This window comes from Bufo bufo, chromosome 5, assembly GCF_905171765.1.
Source record: "Bufo bufo chromosome 5, aBufBuf1.1, whole genome shotgun sequence".
Taxonomy (NCBI): Eukaryota; Metazoa; Chordata; class Amphibia; order Anura; family Bufonidae; genus Bufo; species Bufo bufo.
The window spans coordinates 493,720,927-493,735,922 of NC_053393.1; the positions used below are offsets into that span (position 1 = coordinate 493,720,927).

Consider the following 14,996-nt stretch of genomic DNA (forward strand, 5'->3'; position numbering starts at 1 on the left):
ATTTTTGCCTTTGTTTTGTCTGCTTTGTTGCAGCGTCCTTGTAACTTTTTTTGCTTTCCTCTCTAAAGGGTTGTACTGAACGTTTTGTATGTAGTCCTGAAGAAGTTATGGATACTATAGATGAAGGAAAATCGAACAGACATGTAGCAGTGACAAGTAAGCGCGCACACCATTTTCTTTCTGTTCTCTGTGCAGAATTCTTGCTGTTTCTATGTAAGATACTTGTATACCAGTCAGAGTGCATTAAAGGGAATCTGTCAGCTCCAAAACACCCGCCAAATTAGAGTAAGCAGTGTATAGCGTAAGTAACGCTCAGTCCTATTTTGTAATATATATTTTTTTTTCTTCATACCCTCTTGCATTCTGACCTTTCGCTCTCACAAACTAGCAGTAAAAATGCATTGAGAGGACTCCTCTTTTGGTCCTGTCCATTGTGTGTGTGAACACAGGAGTCCTCAATGCATTTGACTTCTGGTTTGTTGAAGCACAGCATCAGAATGCACGTGAGTCTGAAGATAAAAATGACATTACCGGACTCTGCATCACTTTCACAGTACACCGCTAGCTCCAGTTGGGAAGTGTTTCATGGCTGACAGATTCCCTTTGAAATTAATTTGCAGATTGCACTGTAAGGACTTATTCACACTGATCCTTTGACTGTAGATTTGTTTTTTTTCTTCACACCAGTGGTTTTCCATTGACCATGGGTTAGTGGAATAACAATATGCACTACTTTTGGCCCATTGAAGCCTATTGGTCTGTGAAAGAACACTAATGTCCTTCGTGTTCTGTCAGTGATTTTCAATGTCCATTGGTAGGAGATGCTCTGAAAATCCCTTTTCAGCCTAGCACTGCACGTGGAACACGGACTAACACCGGACCCTTCATGAATGAAACGCTGTATTCTCATGGATGTAATCTTGGACACGGACGTATAAATAATGACTAAGCTCCCTCCTAATAGGCCTTTAGCAAAGTTTAATTGACCAGACCAGAAGCACATTTGTCAAAATGGCGCCAATTGCAGGCATCAGTCGTTGTTTGCAGTTTTTCTTACATATAAAAATTACTCCATTAAGCCTGGTGATTACAATGGTTTGACTTCATCTGTAATCACACTTTTCAAGAGAAAACCTTTTGTTCTCCCAGTGCACTTTTCACTATTGTGTTGCAGCATTCGATTTATGGTTATTGGCACATATTGTGGCAAATCTGCAACAAATTGTGTGGCTTTCAGCTGCAGGACATGGGTGATATGTGTCTGACGGTTCTTCTTTATCCAGGTCATGGTACATCAGTAATGACAAGTCAGAGCAACTGGACTTGTATTTTTTTTTTTCCATTGAAGATGTTTTACTAGTCAGCCGACTGGCATTCCCAATTAGAATGGCTTGTACCAGAATTCTTTAGCATTTAATACTGGTGACTTGTACTTCAGTCATGAATTGGATTCTAATTGAGAAAACCAGTCAGATGACTAGAGAAACGTCTTCAAGGAAACGTCTTCAGTTCCTCTGACTTATCAATGCTAATATACCATGACCTGGAAATGGTGGAATTTGCAGAACACGCACAGCTAGCTCAACACACCAAGGGCAAGGAGAGACAACAGAGTTTTCATTCCATGAGGCCAAACTGACAGAAGCCATACAGACGAGGAATTAAGCTGGACATGAAGGGAAGTAGCTGTGACAAAGCCAAGGAATGTGGAGGAAGAACCTGTCTGATGTGGTTGTTACCCAGCTGGAGATGGACATTGTGGCTAAAGGGCTGAACTTTGCTATTGCCCCCAAAACCATCCCAGTGGTGGATAATATCTCAGCCACAGAACCCTCCATCCATAACAACAAAATAGCACAAGATGAGGCTGAACAAGTTGGTCTTAAAGGTCTGCAGCCCCCATTCGACTTGACTACACAAGAAAGGATGGCCATTACATCACTCAAGAAATATCCAAACATCCCCCTCCTGCCCACTGATAAAAGAAGTTGCATGGTTGTACTTAATATGTCTACCATGGTAAGGTGTCCTAAGAAGAGACGCAACCAGCAACTACAAGAAAAAGGTCATAGAAGTCTAAAAACAGCTGAAACTGGACAAAGCTATTGATCGGGCCATGGAGACCCCACCTTAGAATATGGATTTCTAATATATGGAAATAAGGGCCCCCCTGAGGCCTGATTTTAGAGACCAGCATGAGAGCAGGCAAGGGAGCCTGGAAACTGCTGCAAGTGGGGGATTTTATATATACAGTGCCTTGCAAAAGTATTCACCCCCCCTTGACTTTTTTTTGTTTTTTGGTGCCTCACAACCTGGAATTAACATTGATTGTTTGAGGATTTGCATAATTTAATTTACAGAACATGCCGACAACTATGAAGATGTTGTTTTTAGTTTTTATTGTGAAGCAAACAACAAATAGGACAAAATAACAGAAAAAGTCAATGTGCATAACTATTCACCCCCCTAAAGTCAATACTTTGTAGAGCCGCCTTTTGTGGCAATCACAGCCCCAAGTCGCTTTGGATAAGTCTCCATGAGCTTGCCACATCTTACCACTGGGATTTTTGCCCATTCCTCCTTGCAAAACTGCTCCAGCTCCTTCAGGTTGGATGGTTTGCGCTTGTGAACAGCGATCTAAGTCTGACCACAGATTTTCTATTGGACTGTGATCTGAGCTTTGACTAGGCCATTCCAACACATTTACATGTTACCCCTTAAAGGGCTTCTGTCATCCCACTAAAGTGTGTTTTTTTTTTTGGGGTTAGTTAAATTAGTTATATAGCGATATATGAAAATATAATTGTGTTACTTACATTGATCCAGCAGTTTATTCAAAAAACGAAGTTTTATCATATGCAAATTCGGTCTCTACCAGCAAGTAGGGCGGCTACTTGCTGGTAGTTGCTGTAGAAATCCGCCCCCTCCTCTTGTTGATTGACAGGGCCAGCCGGGATCTCCTCCTCCGGCCAGCCCTGTCGGCATTTCAAAAATCGCGCGCCCGTGTTGATTCGGCGCAGGCGCTCTGAGATGAGGAGGCTCGTCTCCTCAGAACTCCCTCAGTGCGCCTGCGCCTATGACGTCTTCTATTTCGGTGATGTCATCGGCGCAGGCGCACTGAGGGAGTTCTGAGGAGACGAGCCTCCTCATCTCAGAGCGCCTGCGCCGAATCAACACGGGCGCGCGATTTTTGAAATGCCGACAGGGCTGGCCGGAGGAGGAGATCCCGGCTGGCCCTGTCAATCAACAAGAGGAGGGGGGCGGATTTCTGCAGCAGCTACCAGCAAGTAGCCGCCCTACTTGCTGGTAGAGACCGAATTTGCATATGATAAAACTTCGTTTTTTGAATAAACTGCTGGATCAATGTAAGTAACACAATTATATTTTCATATATCGCTATATAACTAATTTAACTAGCCCCAAAAAAAAAAAATCACTTTAGTGGGGTGACAGAAGCCCTTTAAACCACTCAAGTGTTGCTTCAGCAGTGTGTTTGGGGTCATTGTCCTGCTGGAAGGTGAACCTCCGTCCTAGCCTCAGATCACGCACAGAGTGGGACAGGTTTTGCTCAAGAATATCCCTGTATTTAGCACCATCCATCTTTCCCTCATCTCTGACCAGTTTCCCAGTCCCGGCTGCTGAAAAACATCCCCACAGCATGATACTGCCATCGCCAGGTCTCACTGTGGGGATGGTGTTCTTTGGGTGATGTGATGTGTTGGGTTTACGCCAGATATAGTGTTTTCTTTGATGGCCAAAAAGTTAAATTTTTAGTCTCATCAGATCAGAACACCTTCCTCCACACATTTTAGGAGTCTCCCACATGCCTTTTTGCAAACTCACAACGTGTCTTTTTGTTTTTAGCTGAAAGTAATGGCTTTCTTCTGGCCACTCTGCCATAAAGCCCAACTCTATGTCGTCCTATGTACAGATACTCCAGTCTCTGCTGTAGAACTCTGTAGCTCCTTCAGGGTTACCTTAGGTCTCTGTGCTGCCTCTCTGATTAATGCCCTCCTTGCCCGGTCAGTGAGTTTTGGTGGGCAGCCGTCTTTTGGCAGGTTTGCTGTCATTTTCTTTCCATTTGGTTATGATAGATTTGATGGTGCTCCTAGGGATCATCAAAGATTTGGATATTTTTTTTATTTTTAATAACCTAACCCTGACTTGTACTTCTCAACAACATTGTCCCTTACTTGTTTGGAGAGTTTCTTGGTCTTCATGGCAGTGTTTGGTTAGTGATGCCTCTTGCTTAGGTGTTGCAGCCTCTGGGGCCTTTCAAAAAAGGTGTGTATATGTAATGACAGATCATGTGACACTTAGATTGCACACAGGTGACATCATGTCACTAATTATGTGACATCTGAAGTTAATTGGTTGCACCAGAGCTTTTTATGGGCTTCCTAACAAAGGGGTGAATACATACGCACATGCCAGTTTTCTATTTCTAAATAATAGTTTTATTTATTTTTCTCATTTCACTTCACCACCTTAGACTATTGTGTTCTGATCCATCAAATAAAATTCAGATTAAAAAAACATTGAACTTATGGCTGTATTGTAACAAAATAACAAAGTCAAGGGGGTGAATACTTTTGCAAGGCACGGTGTATTTGTGTGTAATTTATTTATATATTTATTTTTTATTATATAATATATATATTTTTTATTTATATTTTTATTATTTTTTTTATTTTTATTTTATTTTTTTATTTATTATATATTCAAAGAATTCAGGGCAGCACACCTTGTAGCAAACAGTTGGGTGCCAGCGGTATAACACTGTACCAAAGTGATGATCCAAAATAAATAAATAAACCGCAGCACATGCAGTTGGCGAAAAACAGTGGGATCCCTTATTCACCCATGCAACGTTTCGATCCGCTTGCTGGGACCATTCTCAAGCCGAGAATGGTCCCAGCAAGCGTATCGAAACATTGCATGGGTGAATAAGGGATCCCACTGTTGTTCGCCAACTAGATGTGCTGCTATTTATTATATATATATATATATATATATATATATATATATATATATATATATATATATATATATATATATATATATATATATATATATATATATATATTTTTTACATTTTTTTTTTTTTTTCTCTATATCCGTTTCACCTTATGAACGAGCATTTCACATGTTCATTGGGTGATCGGATGCACCGCAGATTGTCGGAAACGTGCGTTTGCAGCAACATTTTTTCCCGATAATCTGCCCGATTATTGCACCATTTAAATCCTCCTTTTAAGGCCTCGTGCACACAACCGTAGCAGGTCCGTGCCCAAATTGCATCTCTCAGACAGCGGGCACCAGCCTTGTGCGCACTGTATCACGGAAGCAGACCCATTAACGGAAAATGCGGTGTAAACAGAGGCACAGATTGGAAGCACTACAGAATGCTTCTGTGGGTTTTCTGTCCGGGCCTCTGCGTCCGCAGACGGTGGGCACACAGTTGTTGCCCGTGCATTTCGGAACCACATTTGCGGTCTGTAGCATGGCCGCGGCCGGCACACAGTCGTGTGCATGAGGCCTAAGGCCCCTTGGCTGCCTGATGTCTGGTAGATTATTGGTAACGAGTGTTTGTTTCCTTTTCAACAACAGTCTGCTCCATTGGGCCATGTGAAGGGGTCTTAAGGAGCCAAGCACCTGTATGATTATCACAAGCAGACTGCAAGCACAGAAGTTCCTGATGAACAGTTATTTATCTTGTATGCTGAAGCCCCCTCTAACCCCAGGATGGTGTTCCCGCTTTGTCACTGTCTGACTGTATTACATTTGCCTTACAGACATGAATGAACACAGTTCTAGAAGTCACAGCATTTTTTTAATAAATGTCAAGCAAGAAAATACCCAAACGGAGCAAAAGCTAAGTGGTAAACTTTACCTAGTGGACTTGGCAGGTAGTGAAAAGGTGAGCAATTAATCATTTCCAGCTTTTACTTTTGCGTTTGGTCTGGGTAGTACAGCTGCTTGGATGTGCTTTTTTTTCCAGTTTGTTTTGATAAATGATATCTTTGTACATCTTCGTTTTAACGACATGTCTACAGTGCATAAGGACCATCTTTACACCACTTTCTGATACGTCATCAGATGTGGCCCACACTGTTATAAGGTATGGAGATGTTCTGTAGTACAAGTTTCCAGTATGGGCTGTTCACATCAAATTTTTGCCTTGCATTTAACATATACCTTGGCAGAAAAAAGGATGCAAAAGTGTAGTAGACTATACTTTCCATACTGCAGAGTCCAGTAAAAAAAATGTATACGTTAAAGGATACCCACCCCCCCCCCCCACCCCTAATATTCAAAGGAACCCTATGGAGACAGAGGACACTGTATTTCATCTGTCGGGGGCATCCGTTTAACGTATACATCGTCTACATATATGTCAAAGATGTGAACATAGCCTTCACTGTCAAGCTGCTCTCCTGTGGAATACTTCTGAGTTGCTTGCTAGTGATTTCACTCCTGTGGACAGCAGCTATCACTCAGATGTTATAATTGTAAAGTCTAGACTACAAAAGCACCTCTGCGTAGACCTAGCCATCCTCCATACCTTTTTTGTAACCAGTCCCATCTGCCTGTTAATTTTGGTATTTCTACTTACCAGTTACAGGGCAAATAAATATGTAGATGGTGGGCCAAGAAGCCGGTGTAGCATCCATTTCATCACTGATGTGCCCTTATGGCCTTAGGTTAAAATGTATTACCAGAGCTTACAGAGGACCTCTCCTGACGTGTGTATTTCAGCAAGTACTTGCATCCCCCTTATAATAATTCTGAAGCATCTATTCATATAACTCTATGATGTGCTATTCCTTTATTATTCCTACTAGAACTTATAAATTTAAATTACTAGAGGTTTGCAAAACAAGTATGGCCTCATCCAATCAGTGCTGCCTGTGTCAGACTGTGCAGGGACACCCCCTCAACTGTACTTGTTTTGCAAACTGCCAGCAATTAGTTTATAAACTTATGTAGGAATAATAAAGAAAACAAAATGACACAACAGTCATTAGAACAGATGGTCCAGAATAGTTAGTACATACTACATTCAGGAGAGTTGTCAGGTACTCTTTAAAAATTGATGGCTTGTACTATTGCCCTCTCTTGTTTAGGGAAGCACAGCATCTTGTTTGTATGGATGTCTGTGCTTAAAGGGGCTGTGTCATGTCGAGCATTGGTAGCATATCACTAGGATATGCTACCAATGTTTGAAACTGAACCCTAAATGGGAGTACATGGATCACGCATGTGTGTCGTCCTTTAATTTCTATAGGAGTGCCAAAAATAGCCAAGTGGCGTGCTATTTTCTGAAGCCCTATAGAAATGAATGGGTAGCGCACTGCACAAGCGCAATCACAACTTCATTCATTTCTGTGGGGCTGACTAAGATAGCCGAGCCGGCGCTCTGATATTTTTAGCAGTCCTATAGAAATAAATGGAGGATGGTCACACACACGCGATCCACTCTTCACTCTGTGGGCTCCATTCTAGAGAAAGATGTGTGTCCCAGAGGTGGGACCCTCACCCATTGGTGACACATCCTAACAATAAGCCACCAATGAATGAGGTGAGACAACCCATTTAAAACTGCAAATTAGTCCAATTTAAATGAATTCTATAGGGCACAGCAACACTTGGCCATCATTGCTTCATCAGTCTTGGAAAACCCTTTAACCCCTTAAAGAGGACCTTTCACCGATTATGATAATGTGAACGAAGTATATAGACACGGAGAGCGGCGCCCGGGGATCTCACTGCACTTACTATTATCCCTGGGCGCCGCTCCGTTCTCCCGCTATGCCCTCCGATATCTTCGGTCACAAAGTTATGGTAGGCGGAGTCAGTCCTTGTTCTGCTGTAGCACTGGCCAATCGCATTGCAGAGCTCACAGCCTGGGAGAAAAGAACCTCCCAGGCTGTGAGCTCTGCGCTGCGATTGGCCAGCGCTACAGCAGAACAAGGACTGACTCCGCCTACCATAACTTAGAGACTGAAATCTCCGCCTACTATAACTTACTGAGCGAAGATACCGGAGGGCATAGCGGGAGAACGGAGCAGCGCCCAGGGATAATAGTAAGTGCAGTGAGATCCCCGGGCGCCGCTCTCAATGTCTGTATACTTAGTTCACAATGTCATAATAGGTGAAAGGTCCTCTTTAATATTAGTGAAGATTACCCAATTGTTGTTTATACACTATTTTTTGGGGGGTGGATAATCCCTCAGTTTCATCTTCTGGGAGCATGGCTCTGTGGTTAGCAGCACTGTTGATGTGTAACATTGGGGTCCTGGGTTGGGATCCAACTAAGGGCAACATCTATATAGTTTCTGTCCTTCCGATGTTTGCCTGGGTTTTCTGCCAAAACGTATTGATGGGTTCATTTGGAATATAAATGTGGTGCCTCAGGTACAGATGTCCGTACAGCACTGGATTATGTTGGTGTGATGCATGTGTACAGTCAGGTCCATAAATGTTGGGACATCGATACAATTCTAAGATTTCTGGCTCTATACATCACCACAATGGATTTGAAATGAAACAAACAAGATGTGCTTTAACTGCAGACTGTCAGCTTTAATTTGAGGGTATTTACATCCAAATCAGGTGAACGGTGCAGGAATTACAACAGTTTGCTTGCATATGTGCCTCCCACTTGTTAAGGGACCAAAAGTAATGGGACAGAATAATAATCATAAATCAAACTTTCACTTTTTAATACTTGGTTGCAAATCCTTTGCAGTCAATTACAGCCTGAAGTCTGGAACGCATAGACATCACCAGACGCTGGGTTTCATCCCTGGTGATGCTCTGCCAGGCCTCTACTGCAACTGTCTTCAGTTCCTGCTTGTTCTTGGGGCATTTTCCCTTCAGTTTTGTCTTCTGCAAGTGAAATGCATGCTCAATCGGATTCAGGTTAGGTCATAGACTTGGCCATTGCATAACATTCCACTTCTTTCCCTTAAACTCTTTGGTTGCTTTTGCAGTATGCTTTGGGTCATTGTCCATCTGCACTGTGAAGCACCGTCCAATGAGTTCTGAAGCATTTGGCTGAATATGAGCAGATAATATTGCCTGAAACACTTCAGAATTCATCCTGCTGCTTTTCTCAGCAGTCACATCAATAAATACAAGAGAACCAGTTCCATTGGCAGCCATACATGCCCACGTGATGACACTACCACTAACATGCTTTACTGATGAGGTGGTATGCTTAGGATCATGAGCAGTTCCTTTCCTTCTCCATACTCTTCTCTTCCCATCACTCTGGTACAAGTTGATCTTGGTCTCATCTGTCCATAGGATGTTGTTCCAGAACTGTGAAGGCTTTTTTAGATGTCGTTTGGCAAACTCTAATCTGGTCTCCTGTTTTTGAGGCTCACCAATGGTTTGCATCTTGTGGTGAACCCTCTGTATTCACTCTGGTGAAGTCTTCTCTTGATTGTTGACTTTGACACACATACACCTACCTCCTGGAGAGTGGTGTTGATCAGGCCAACTGTTGTGAAGGGTGTTTTCTTCACCAGGGAAAGAATTCTTCGGTCATCCACCACAGTTGTTTTCTGTGGTCTTTTGGTGTTGCTGAGCTCACCGGTGCGTTCCTTCTTTTTAAGAATGTTCCAAACAGTTGTTTTGGCCAGGCCTAATGTTTGCTATATCTCTGATGGGTTTGTTGTCTTTTTTCAGCCTAATGATGGCTTGCTTCACTGATAGTGACAGCTCTTTGGATCTCATCTTGAGAGTTGACAGCAACAGATTCCAAATGCAAATAGCACACTGGAAATGAACTCTGGACCTTTTTATCTGCTCATTGTAATTGGGATAATGAGGGAATAACACACAACTGGCCAGGGAACACCTGAGAAGCCAATTGTCCCATTACTTTTGGTCCCTTAACAAGTGGGAGGCACATATGCAAACTGTTGTAATTCCTACACCGTTCACCTGATTTGGATGTAAATACCCTCAAATTAAAGCTGACAGTCTACAGTTAAAGCGCATCTTGTTTGTTTCATTTCAAATCCATTGTGGTGGTGTATAGAGCCAAAAATGTTACAATTGTGTCGATGTCCCAATATTTATGGGCCTGACTCTATAAAATAATAAATCCTGTTCGAAGGTTGCTCAGTTGTGGTATAACATGAAAGCTGATAAGTTGTCATTTGCTTCTCGGCTTCCTACTCTAGGCAGGTGAATAGCTGAGGTACCTTACAGCAGATTTCTTTTGTAACTCTATACAGCAGCTCCACAGCTATTAAATAAAACAAAGCTTTTTGTCTAAAGAAAACCCCTTGTGCCCAGGCCTTTCAGAGTTAGATATTTCCTAGTCCTCTGATGGCTAACCTCCGGCATGCCAGCTGTGGTAAAACTAGAACTCCCAAGATGCACCCATGCTTGGCTGTTTTCAGAACTCAATAGAAATGAATGGACCATGCTGGGAGTCCTAGTTTCACCACAGCTGGAGCGCCGGAGGTTAGCCATCACTGTACTAGTATAATTGAGCTATAGGGCACAGTTTACTTCACTTCTGGCTCTAGTCACTTTTGTGGTAGTTGTGCAACACAAAGCCGAACCATTGCCCCATTTCAGAACCCCCTTACAAGCCACAATGTATTGTGCGGTTTACTGTAATGTTTTTCCACTATGGTTTCTGTCAATGAAAAGCTGCAGGAAAAACGCTTTGAATGGCGGCCTATTATACATTTAATGTACAGAATGGAAGTCAATGTACAGTGTGTGCACTACCAGGGGAGAAGAATATGGAGGCACATATACACTGCTCAAAACAATAAAGGGAACACTTAAACAACACAATGTAACTCCAAGTCAATCACGCTTCTGTGAAATCAAACTGTCCACTTAGGAAGCAACACTGAGTGACAATCAATTTCACATGCTGTTGTGCAAACGGGATAGACAACAGGTGGAAATTATAGGCAATTAGCAAGACACCCCTAATAAAGGAGTGGTTCTGCAGGTGATGACCACCGACCACTTCTCAGTTCCTATGCTTCTTGGCTGATGTTTTGGTCACTTTTGAATGCTGGCGGTGCTTTCACTCTAGTGGTAGCATGAGACGGAGTCTACAACCCACACAAGTGGCTCAGGTAGTGCAGCTTATCCAGGATGGCACATCAATGTGAGCTGTGGCAAGAAGGTTTGCTGTGTCTGTCAGCTTAGTGTCCAGAGCATGGAGGCGCTACCAGGAGACATGCCAGTACATCAGGAGACGTGGAGGAGGCCGTAGGAGGGCAACAACCCAGCAGCAGGACCGCTACCTCCACCTTTGTGCAAGGAGGAACAGGTGGAGCACTGCCAGAGCCCTGCAAAATGACCTCCAGCGGGCCACAAATGTGCATGTGTCTGCTCAAACTGTCAGCCTCCATGAGGGTGATTATGAGGGCCGGACGTCCACAGGTGGGGGTTTTGCTTACAGCCCAACACCGTGCAGGACGTTTGGCTTTTGCCAGAGAACACTAAGATTGGCAAATTCGCCACTGGCGCCCTGTGCTCTTCACAGATGAAAGCAGGTTCACACTGAGCACATGTGACAGACGTGACAGAGTCTGGAGGCGCTGTGGAGAACGTTCTGCTGCCTGCAACATCATCCAGCATGACCGGTTTGGCATTGGGTCAGTAATGGTGTGGGGTGGCATTTCTTTGGAGGGCCGCACAGCCCTCCATGTGCTCGCCAGAGGTAGCCTGACTGCCATTAGGTACCGAGATGAGATCCTCAGTCCCCTTGTGATACCATATGCTGGTACGGTTGGCCCTGGGTTCCTCCTAATGCAAGACAATGCTAGACCTCATGTGGCTGGAGTGTGTCAGCAGTTCCTGCAAGACTAAGGCATTGATGCTATGGACTGGCCCGCCTGTTCCCCAGACCTGAATCCAATTGAGCACATCTGGGACATCATGTCTCGCTCTATCCACCAACGTCACGTTGCACCACAGACTGTCCAGGAGTTGGCAGATGCTTTAGTCCAGGTCTGGGAGGAGATCCCTCAGGAGACCGTCCGCCACCTCATCAGGAGCATGCACAGGCGTTGTAGGGAGGTCATACAGCCACGTGGAGGCCACACACACTACTGAGCCTCATTTTGACTTGTTTTAAGGACATTACATGAAAGTTGGATCAGCCTGTAGTGTGTTTTTCCACTTTGAGTGTGACTCCAAATCCAGACCTCCATGGGTTGAAAAATTTGTTTTCCATTTTTTTATTTTTTTGTGATTTTGTTGTCAGCACATTCAACTATGTAAAGAACAAAGTATTTCAGAAGAATATTTAATTAACTCAGATCTAGGATGTGTTATTTTTGTGTTCCCTTAATTTTTTTTGAGCAGTGTACTACAGTACTAGTTTGTAAGGGCCATAATGGGCGGTGGTCGATGCTGAAACAAACCTTTACTCAAGCCGATGGATGCTGGCAGCTGGTCAGTGGCGTGTTCAGATGGGCCAGTAATTGGCACAACAAACATTCCTGATTTTTGATTACTGGCCTGTGTAAAATGCCCTTCACACCCCATCCAGATTACAATGTAGATTTCAAAAGGATTATGGTAAGATTAATATGAACAGAGATGTGATTAGTGCCTGCTGGGTGGTAAGTGTGCCAGATCCACTGCATGATGCCTGCAGTCTTGTGCATAAATCCTATTAGTTATCATATGATCTGTGCCCAGGGCCCTCCGTGTGTCATACGGTTGCTTTGGCAGCTGTGCCGTCCAGCATCAGATCAGCTGGGGGAGTTAAATTGGAGGCTGTTGTCAGTAATACAGTTGATGTGACCATTACAGACTAACTACCGGTATATTGATTTTCACTTCCTATTGTTTTAGGTCAGCAAAACTGGAGCTGAAGGTGCGTTGTTGGATGAAGCTAAGAACATTAATAAGTCCTTGTCATCTCTTGGCAATGTCATCTCAGCCCTAGCAGAAGGCAATGTGAGTAACGCAGTGTGCTGTTCCTAGCATTATGTGCATTTATCTCATGAACCATAACACTCTTATTCAGTCTGCCATTGACGAGTACATTTTTCTCAAGTTTAACATTTTTTTTTTCCAAGTAGAATAAAATAAATTAAGTGTAACTCAAATCTTATGTCAAAGTTTTGATTTGTGGGGTTCTCTGCGCTAACACCCCTCCAGTTGTTAAAGGAGTGCCCAAAAGAGCGAAAGTCTACAAGCCCATCTCCTTCTAATGTGAAGAGACCTTTGCTCGGCTGAGAGCTTCTGCCCCATGTTTTAGCAATTCTCCTCATTTGAAGTGAAGGACTTGGCGTGGTGATAGACAAACACATTAGATGCTCATTGTTGCTGCTTTCGACTCAGATAGATGTGGGTGAACAGGACCCTATTCTTTACTGCAAAGGCCCTGTGACTGGAATCGCACTTGCTTTTTTGTGGCAGAAGTGGATACAAAAGTGAGAAGTGTCTGGCTTCCTATACCTGAAACTGAGTATGTGATTACGGTTTTGTTTTAGGCTCCGTTCAGACGTCTGCATTCTGGGCCCGGATCAGTTCTGCAATTATGCGGAACGGGTGCGGACCCACTCATTTTCAAATGGGACGGAAAACATGCGGACAGTGTGCTGTCCGCATTTCCGGTCTGCGGCCCTGAAAAATAAAATAGAACGTGGCCTATTCTTGTCCGCAACAAGAATAGGCATTTCTATTGGGGTGTTGCCCCAATGTTTTGCAGATCCACCAAATACTGCGGACGTGTGAATGGACCCTAATTTAGTTTGCAAGCCATGCAGTTGCTTTTACCGGACATTCATAGGGGCCACACTGTGGTTTTAGGTCAATGCGGTTTTCCTCTGTTATTGGCACATTTATGCGGATAAAACTGATGTTCACACTGTTCTCTTGGAAATAAACATCCGCTTTCAAAGCTTTGGTCATTTGTGGTAAACCAGCTGTTCACTCACATCTCAACCACGCTGTCATCCCTACTTGTTTATCTCCGTAGCTGGGCATAAATTAAAAGGGTTTTCCAGGATTTCTTTTTACTGATGACCTGTCTTTTTGGATAGGTTATCAGTATGTGATTGGTGGAGGTATGACATCCGCCACCCTCTCCTATAAGCTGTTGGAGAAGACGCAGGCATTCCTGTGAGCGCCGCGGTCTTCTTGAAGCTCACCAAGCACAGCGCTGTACATAGTATAGCTGCTGTGCTTAGTATTGCACTCGGCTCCATTCACTTGAATGGGGCTGAGCTGCTCCTCCGCAGTGCCTTCCCAAACAGGTGATCGGTGGGGGTCATGGATGTCTGACCCCCACCAGTCAGATACTGATGAAGAGTGGTGGCAGCATCTCCAATCCAAAAGTTTATTCAGTTTATACAGGGTCCAGGAGACAGTACACAAGGTCAAATAAAGTGCGACGTTTGGGCTACATGGTAGCCTTTCTCAAGCCTTTCTATCCTGAGGGTAGGTTATTAGTAAGAAAATCCCGGAAAACCATTTTAAAATTTTAACTAACTGGTTTGGCTTTACAGTGTCAGTTTTATTTAACTGGATGTTCTCCATATGAAGAGACAAACTCTCTGAACTGGCTGTATGTTCCATTATGTTGCATTGATGGTTTAGCTTGTAACGTACTATTCTGTCATTTTTCATACAGGTCTATATTCCATATCGTGATAGTAAAATGACCAGAATCCTCCAAGACTCCTTGGGAGGAAACTGCAGAACCACTATTGTCATTTGTTGTTCACCATCATCTTATAACGAATCAGAGACAAAGTCTACACTTCTATTTGGACAAAGGTTTGTAATTTCAATCTTGAAGAACAGCTGTCAGAGTAACACACAAACTGGCTTAGGTCTATTTCACACGTCTGTGATATCCGTTTGAAACTGGTCATGGGTTCATCCACGAAGGATTTATGTTTGGGCCTTGTCTGTTTTTTGCCTTACATACATTGCTAGGGTGAAAATTTCCAGGGCATATCCTAGCAAAGAGCCCCGAAAGCCACAGACTA

General features: G+C 43.4%; 1 protein-coding gene across 1 annotated transcript in view; it reads left to right on the forward strand.

Annotated features, from left to right (window-relative positions):
* Positions 1 to 14,996, forward strand: part of KIF5B (kinesin family member 5B) — a 79,018-nt gene that overhangs the window by 34,751 nt on the left and 29,271 nt on the right. Inside the window, exons 7-10 of the mRNA XM_040434264.1 lie at positions 69 to 156; positions 5,796 to 5,920; positions 12,850 to 12,954; positions 14,636 to 14,781. Coding sequence (XP_040290198.1) covers positions 69 to 156; positions 5,796 to 5,920; positions 12,850 to 12,954; positions 14,636 to 14,781 — 464 coding nt within the window. The remainder of the gene's footprint in view (positions 1 to 68; positions 157 to 5,795; positions 5,921 to 12,849; positions 12,955 to 14,635; positions 14,782 to 14,996) is intronic.